The following is an 8,394-nucleotide window of genomic DNA, read 5'->3' as shown; positions in this document are numbered from 1 at the left end:
ATCTCTGGGTAATCCTCGACAAGATGTTTACTTAAGGCCTTAAATAAAGTATTTTTGCGTACTTTATGTGTCTTGTAAAATATAACGTACGCACAGTCGAAATAGAGTACAATACTTTATAATAAAGTACGGGTGGCAACCCTAGATACGACGTACGTACGTAAATAGAAAAAGTACAACACCTGATTCGTCACAGGTATAAAGAATATCTATATATTTTTTGCGTCGTCTGATTTGAAAATTTAATCTTACAGTTCATTTATTATTCCGTACAAATAACTTGAGACCCACGCGTGCGTAAACCCTACGTTATAGTTGCTAGTTTCATTGGTGTGTATATCGGAATTTCGACGTTTCACATCTGCTAGGCGTCCCGTGACGACTAATTTCTTTTTTTTTTTCATCTACGTTTGATCATGAGCGTCTTCAATTTCTGTCTTCTGCTTTCTATTATGTACTAGATAAGGCACATTTCTTTGTCGGCATTTTTCCTTTTTATGTCGAATGCATAATTTAGTGAATGTGTGGAATATATTTTTTCAACCACATCAAAATCCCAAAATATCAGCTGGTTCTCTGATGCTGTAGACTAATTAATCGAACTCTCAAAATCTTTTAAACATAGCACCAAAGGATTTAAGTTTAGATGAAAAGATGGCGTCGATGACGTTGTGTTTAACAAAACAATTATGCCGCCCTTTGATAATTTCATCTAAATGTAATAGAATATTCCCGTTGCGTCTTTTCCGTTTTTAATAAAAAATAAATCGTTTTAGTCTTGTTTATTATTTTTGAAGTGGAACTTCTTTATCGACGGTAGGAACCGAAAAATGTAATGACAAGCGTCACAGCGTCATGCGTTACGCGCCACGTGTGACCTCTAGTGGATATGTCCAAAATGATGTAGTAACCGATAATCCTAAAATTGCCATTTCGACAAATTGTCGGCGATAGATAATGTGTGTTTCGGTTTGTCTTGATTTGAAATTTATCTCTACAGTTTTGTATGATGCAAGCGTAAAGGTTTTTAACAAAACTAAATCAATATTCCGCATTCGTCTAACTAATACACGTTTGCCCCTTTTTTTATCTATTTTTTGGTTGTCGACACGTCTTGATCTTAGTATATTGGAGATCTATGCATCCCGTCTTCCAGAAATTGGGCAGCTTCATCTATAGTTTTTGGTTTGCATATTATCATCATCATAAGGCCGTCAGTCCTAAGACTGGTTGGACATGCACCTCCACTCTTTCCTATCCTGAGCTAATCTTCGCATTTCCCCAAAATTAGAACAACCCACAGCCTTGACTATTTGCGAACAGTAATCTAATCTAGATCTACCTCTACTCCTCTTAACTCCTCCTGTTTCTGTCTCTAATATATCTCTGACTAAACCTTCATGCCTGAGAAGGTGTCCTACTAACCTATCTCACCTATTTCTTATTTACTTCCATAGAGTCCTCTATTCTCCTATTCCTTCTGTATCCACGGTATCCTCATCATTCGTCGGTAACATCAAATTTCGCTTTTAATCTTTTCTTTTCCGTCGTGCCCAAACAGACACCTTTAACAATTTTTTCGAATTTCTAAATTAACCCTTCGCGAACATAGAAGTGACTACTTTTTATTGAAGGCGACTGGACCCTGCGCTATCCTCTGTTTTATATTCCTACCGCTCCTTCCGTCCTGACTTATCTGACTTCCTAGATACCTAAAACCAGCCACTTCTAATTTTTCGTCCTATCTTTATATTCCCTCTTTCCCTACTTTGTCTTCCTATGCATACCAGTATTTCTGTTTTACTTTTATTTATTTTCATACAGTATTGTTTTGCTTTTAGCTATTTATTTGGTCTGCATTTTTTATTATTTTACTGTATCTGAAATTTTTGTCTTCAAAAAGGAGTAAAATTTTATTAGGTAAAAAAGCAATACCAATGTACAGTTCACAATTTCGGTCTCCCTGCATGAACCCGAACTTAAAATGTTCTCATTTCCAATTCTTCAAAAACTATATTACTACTTATACTTATACCTATAACAGAAAGTATATCTAGGTATTCCTACTTCTCGGAAAGTTTTCGGAACAACTCGTTTAAGAGCATATATTTATTTATAAGTATTCTGTGTTTCCGATATGTAATATTTTCATATTTCTCAGAAGAAACGGCAATGGAGCATTTTCCATAACATATTCAATGACGTCAAGCGCTTCTTGTATCCACCGATGCATTAGTTTTTTATTTCCACATATCCTCATAAAATTGTCAAGATATGCAAATGTAACGTGATGCTTTCCGAATCAATGCAGTTGCATTTGATAGGGAGATATATGTAGATATTGGTACCTACCTGGCAAGCTTTACACAATAGAGTTTTAATCGGTAATGGAATTTTTGCACAATCATTGCAACTACTGATGTACTTTCATATAAACGCGGGAGGAACCGAAATTAATTTGAAAAAATTGTTACCAGAAAAAAAACATACCCGTATAAATAAGCAAGTCAATTAGAAGTGAACTTGCTTTAAATAAAATAAAATGTTGTAGCTAAACAACCGCCGGGAGAATGGTTCATTTAGACTTGATACGACTACACCACTAGGTACGTTCAATGTTCGCCGATATTTTCATTGTTTATGCAAGCGCGATGAATTTTATTTTTTATTTATGTAAATTGCATTCAAATTCGGAATATACACATAATCTGTTTTTTAGTTGACATCGGCACTCATAAGAAGGCCGTTCTAAACTCTATTTAGTGACAATTTTAATTGACAATGAACCTTGATAAAAAGGCTTTCGCCACCAGTTGGTGAACTGATGCTGTCCTGATTCGGGCCTAAAGGTTATCGTCGGTTGGAGTTACTTCCTAACGTTTCGCTAACCCGAGTAGTTAACTTCTTCAGACATTCTTCCATCTCCGAAGTTATTTGAGGACTAGAGTGGACTAGATGGAACTTCGACTCCAGACGTTGATGACCTTTAGATACAAATCAGAGCAGCATCAGTTCCCAATAAGCCTTAGTGTGCATTGTGTCTATCTGTCCAGCTTTCAAAACGGCGCTGTAAAAGCTTTCAAACCATTTTGAGATACAACTGAAATTTGAAGTTTTTAAAAAATAAGATTCATAAAAAAATGGTTAAATAAATACTCTTTAAGTCAGGGTAACAATTATTATCAACAAAGCAATACCAACTACAAGTCAGAATAGCTGTAGGGGTGGCACGCAATATCCCCTTCCGAAGTTTCTAATTAGGATGTTTACTATTAGTATTACTCGGTAAGATAAACACTTTATCTCATGTTGTACATCTATATATCTTACTTACTACATATTCAAGAGGCAGATCGTATCTTTCGTTTAATGTTGTGTAGCATACGAAATTGTTATTTATTAATATAAATTAAGAAGAGACATGCACCGAAGAGAAAGCTTTTCGCAATGAAATGATTGCTAATTTATTTGTCTACCCAAGAAAATTAAAATGCGATCTGAGAGACTGTTTTTTTTTTTCTGCAAGGAGCCTAATATATTGTGAAGGTCAACTTAAAATCTTTAATGTTTTGGTCCACCCTTTGACCCATGTATCCCTTCTGCAATAACAATGTTAGAATGTTACCTTTTATAGTTATGTCGTACAGCGCGGCAAAAGCGTTCATATAGTTGGGACAATCAAAATTGACAAACTCTGCAATAAATAGTTTCCACTTGGGACTGTAGTCAATTGCTACATTTGAACAAGCCCTTGTTAGGTAAGGAAATACTTCATGAGTACTACAGACAAAATGAAAAGAGATAACTGAATAATATTAAGCGGTGCAGCAGTTGGAGGTTGCTTTGGTACGTAAAATATCATCTTCTTGTCTGCGTCTCTTTCTGTTACACATTAATTGATATAATGTTATTTCTTTTCTTTATTAGTATCCGCTGCAATTCCTACCTGCCATCTCTTTTCTGCGTTTACGATATTCCCTGCAACGTCTAGTTGTATGTTGAAAGAAAAAGTAAATGCGACAGTTTTATTGCGAACTATGCCAATTTTGAACGTCTAAACTATACCTAATATTTTGCGTAACATATTTTATGCATAGATGCTTAGGTTTCTTAATTAAACATTGCAAAGCTCTATTAAACAGTAAATAATCTTTCAAAAGCATAGTTATCTCCTAATCCAGTTTAGTACATTTCTTACACTTGATATCGTTCTTAATTTGAATTAATAATTCCATGGACAGTTAATAGTGTCCGTTGCCTCCACCATAATTAATCATTACACCTATTAGGTTCTTTTTTTATTAGAATGAACAAAATTAATAAGTAATTGATAGCGCCTTTTATGCAAATTGATTATGTATATTACTCATTATGAAATGTTGTCCGGCCTCCCTTAATATTACGATTTTTAATAAGAAAAGCCCCATTTTCTCTTTTAATCATATTTACCTGCTTCAACGAGAGGTACCAAAAATATTTTGGATTCCATATTCTGTTTATGAATAAATAAAAATTAAATTTCTATAATTGCATAAGATACGTTGATACAGTTGTATTGTACTTTTCAGTATTTTTCGTCTGTTTCTTCCCTCATCACCTATTCTTCTTGTGGTTCAATCTAAATCCAGACTCCATAGAAGAATACGACTCGTACTGGCATGCGTTGAAAATTATTGGATTTTGTCTTAGGTAAGTAAATAACATAATAATCAATCCGTTATTTATAGTAAAACTTACCTATAAACATCATACTTAATAATCTTGTAAAAAAAATATAAATATAGGTACTATGTAGTTACATTTATGAACCCACATTATACAGCATTTTAAAAGCTCTTAAAATTGATGACAGGCGGACAGAAATGGATACACTTTCATGGTATTGCCATGTCAAAATTATTAATCATTTATCACTGTCACTTCGCAAAAATGTTTATTAAGCGCTCGGGTGGATATAGAGGCCACTATTAAATTTTTAAAAGCTGCCTTTACTTGGTATACAGTTATGAAAGCTGCGGTTTGACCTTGATATGTGGAGTTTCAGGACAAAAACATTTTCTGTTAAGAGTACTAAACTACTGATGATATAATCTTTCCGAATTCATTGGCTTACTATAATTACTTCATATACTTAACCACATCAAATCCACGCAAGTTATGTATAAATTTTCAGTCTCTCTCCAGTCTCTCAGAGTCTTTCAGAGTCTTTCAGCGTCTCTGAGAGCGTCTCTCAAAGTTTTTCACAGTCTCTCAGTTATTGCCTAGGTGTTTTTATGGATCTCCCACAGTCTCTGTATGAGAATTCGAACGATAAAATTGTTAATTCAGAGATTCGAGTCTCTCACAGAGAGACTAAATGAATAAAACTGAAAAATTGAGAGACTCGAGTCTCTCGCAGAAAGACTGGGATCTCTGACTTAGAAAATTTTAACCATGTCGATCTAGACACCACTTATTGAGAGATTCGAGTCTCTCGTTCAGAGATTCGAGTCTCTCATTCAGAGACGCTAAACAGTTTTTTTGACAGTCTCTCTCAGCGACACCAGAGAGACTCGATGAGAGACGGAGACTCGAATCTCGCTTTCAGAGACTCTGCGAGACTGAACATTTTTATCTCAGGTCATCATACGCTATTTTCTAATAGTCTAGGCAATATGGGCGGGTGAGTGGAAAGAACTGTTCTGATTAAATTTTTTATGCTGTTTTATTTGGAAGATTGTACTACAGATGGCATTTACAGCGCCATTTGTCGTATTTTCTAAAACGCGCTGTTAATGCAGCAGGTAAAAGTTGGTCTGTGTTCTGTCGGAGCTGCTTGCGACGCGCTGATGAGATCCAAAAAGATCGAAATCGCGATCCGCGTCTGGCAGTTTCGACAGAATACAGACCACTTCGAATTATTTTGTTCGATTATGGTAACGTGCCTACCACGTTGAGGTGAGCTACACCGGGATTCGTTTCAGCAAGTAGATATCCATATATTTAAATGGACCTTGCTGAGGCATACGTAATCCTAAAATGTAGCACTGTACTACAGATGGCGTTTACAGCGCCATTTGTCGTATTTTCTATGTGTTAACTGATTGTTGCATTATTTTACCTCCTAGTGTTTACTCCCTTGTATCTAAATCTAAATTCACAACGTACATACGTATGTCTTGAGTACGTTTAAGTAAATTTAGTGTAGCCTTGTCTATCGCTTGAAATACTTCAGTAAGAAGAAATACCCAGTAGATGGCGATACACCGCGTCTAATATTTGAATGCTCTTCTTATCTTAAATATTTATTGATTTCCAGTTTGACTCCTTTCGTGTGAAATAATAAAGAACATTTTATACAGCCGAAGATTAGAAAATTTGCTTTCTACAAAGGAGCCGCGTTTTCTCCTTCATTTCTAAAAGCCTTTAAGAATATCACAAATGAAATGAGTTGGAATTAATTTGAAAATGGAACACTATCACCATTGTCTCCTTTCGAGCAACCTCCGAAACGATATAATTTAAAAATTGTTTTCTCTTCGTTGGTCTCAGTAGTAGATAATGAGAAAAGAAAATCGACTCGAGATTAGTATATGTAGAGAGATACTACAATAATAGAAACTACTTATGCAATGAAAAAATGTGTAACAATCCCATTTTATTATCAAAAAAATAGTAATAGTTTAAGTCTGTTTTACACACACCCTACGGATGAACATCTACACAAAACTATGTATCATAATTAGTATATTGTAGGTAAATCGGGATACAGAATGCGACAGAAACCTTCATTCCTGAGGTGTCATACCAAGCTAGCTCGCCTATTTCTTATTGACTTCTATAGAGTCCTATGTTCTCCTATTCTTTCTAATATCTCTTAATTTCTAACCTTCTCTATCCACGGTATAATAATCATTCGCCTGTAGCACCACATTTCGAAGCTTTTCTTTTCTGCAGCATCCACCGTCCATGTTTCGCACCCGTACAGCGCCGCGCTACAAACATACACCTTTAACAACCTTTTTCGAATTTCTAAATTAACCGGTATGTAAATATACTTGTGTTTTTACATTAATCTCAAATGTAACTTAAACGTGGGTACATTTAACTAGTACAACAAACGAAATAAGTCACACAATTTTGAAACTTTTTAAACTATTTTGAGCTTTGTAGGCATAGTTACATAACAGAATATAAAATGTGTTTCTTTTGAATAGTGTTATAAAGTTGTACTTAATTGCACTTAGGAATGACAAAAGGCAGTCTATTGTTAGCAGTTTTGTTGCATGAGGCATCACTTTAAATGGCTCAAAGTTTACTTTATAGCTGGATAGAGAATGCGCAGTCCATTCTTTACATCTAAGGTTGTCGTTTAAACAAAAATGAAGATTTTGTAGTAAAATCTAACAAATAGCTGCTTCACAACATTGGGACTTTACTATAATACTTCTAGTTAGAAAAACAGACCATTTTTACGCCTTTTACCTGAATTATACAGTTATTTTTGCTACAACAATTTTATTGGTGAAGCAATAGAACTTAAATTCGGTTATAAAAAACGGTTTCATTTTGAGTTAAAACTAACACTTTGAAAAAGTTTTCTTTCTTATTTGATGTTATAACTCATAAACCAGGCAATTGTCACTTCATCATTTCACGAGGCTAGGAAATTACGTCATTTGTCATTTGATGTATACTTCGTATGAGAATAATGTTAAAGCCGAGGGCATCTATAAACCAATGTTAGTAGTAGTGATGGCTTGAAACTATTTATGACCAAGTGACAATAGTCAACGTGGAATAGGAGCTGGACTAATAATTCTGAAAACGATAAGGTCTTTAAAATTTAAACGGCTTTGTTTTTTGTTTGTTACTTACATCTAAAAGTTACGTTTTTATTTTATTCTAGCTATGTCATTTCTACGTCAGCATTGGTACTGAATCTACCCCCGGTCAAATATCGTAAACCCTGCTATTGCATTGTTAAAGACAATCTATATTTATAGATATCCATATAAGTAGACCTTGTTGGAGCATACGTAATCCTAAAATGTAGCATCGTACTATAGATGGCGTTTACCGGGCCATTCGCGGTATTTTCTAAATCTATATTTTCTATACACAAAGTATAGCAGCTTCCGTCTTCGTAACCGATTTTAAATTGATAACACAGTTATATTACTTTATACTACCTGCGAAATCTTATTCTTTTGAAATTGCATTACTATAAATATAAAAGCAGCCGTATTTGAGAAGTTTTTTAATTCATCTTGCAACACATCGGCTAAAAATACGAGGGTGGATTGATAAGTTTCCGGCCTAACCAAGAGATGACGCCACTAGGCCTACCTTGAGGTGACATTCTATAGTACCATCCTTGGATAGCTTGTAGCTATAGTTTCAGCCCGATCTCCT

General features: G+C 34.7%; 1 protein-coding gene across 1 annotated transcript in view; it reads left to right on the top strand.

Moving 5' to 3' along the window:
* The window catches only part of LOC108742144 (neuropeptide CCHamide-2 receptor-like), a 51,484-nt gene that overhangs the window by 39,111 nt on the left and 3,979 nt on the right, over positions 1-8,394 (top strand). The window contains exon 4 of the mRNA XM_018477208.1: positions 4,569-4,689. Within this exon, the coding sequence (XP_018332710.1) occupies positions 4,569-4,689 (121 nt within the window). The remainder of the gene's footprint in view (positions 1-4,568; positions 4,690-8,394) is intronic.

Source organism: Agrilus planipennis, unplaced genomic scaffold, assembly GCF_000699045.2.
Source record: "Agrilus planipennis isolate EAB-ADULT unplaced genomic scaffold, Apla_2.0 scaffold3, whole genome shotgun sequence".
Classification (NCBI taxonomy): Eukaryota; Metazoa; Arthropoda; class Insecta; order Coleoptera; family Buprestidae; genus Agrilus; species Agrilus planipennis.
Note: the sequence above shows the minus strand (reverse complement) of the source record. Positions and strands in the feature narration are given on the sequence as shown.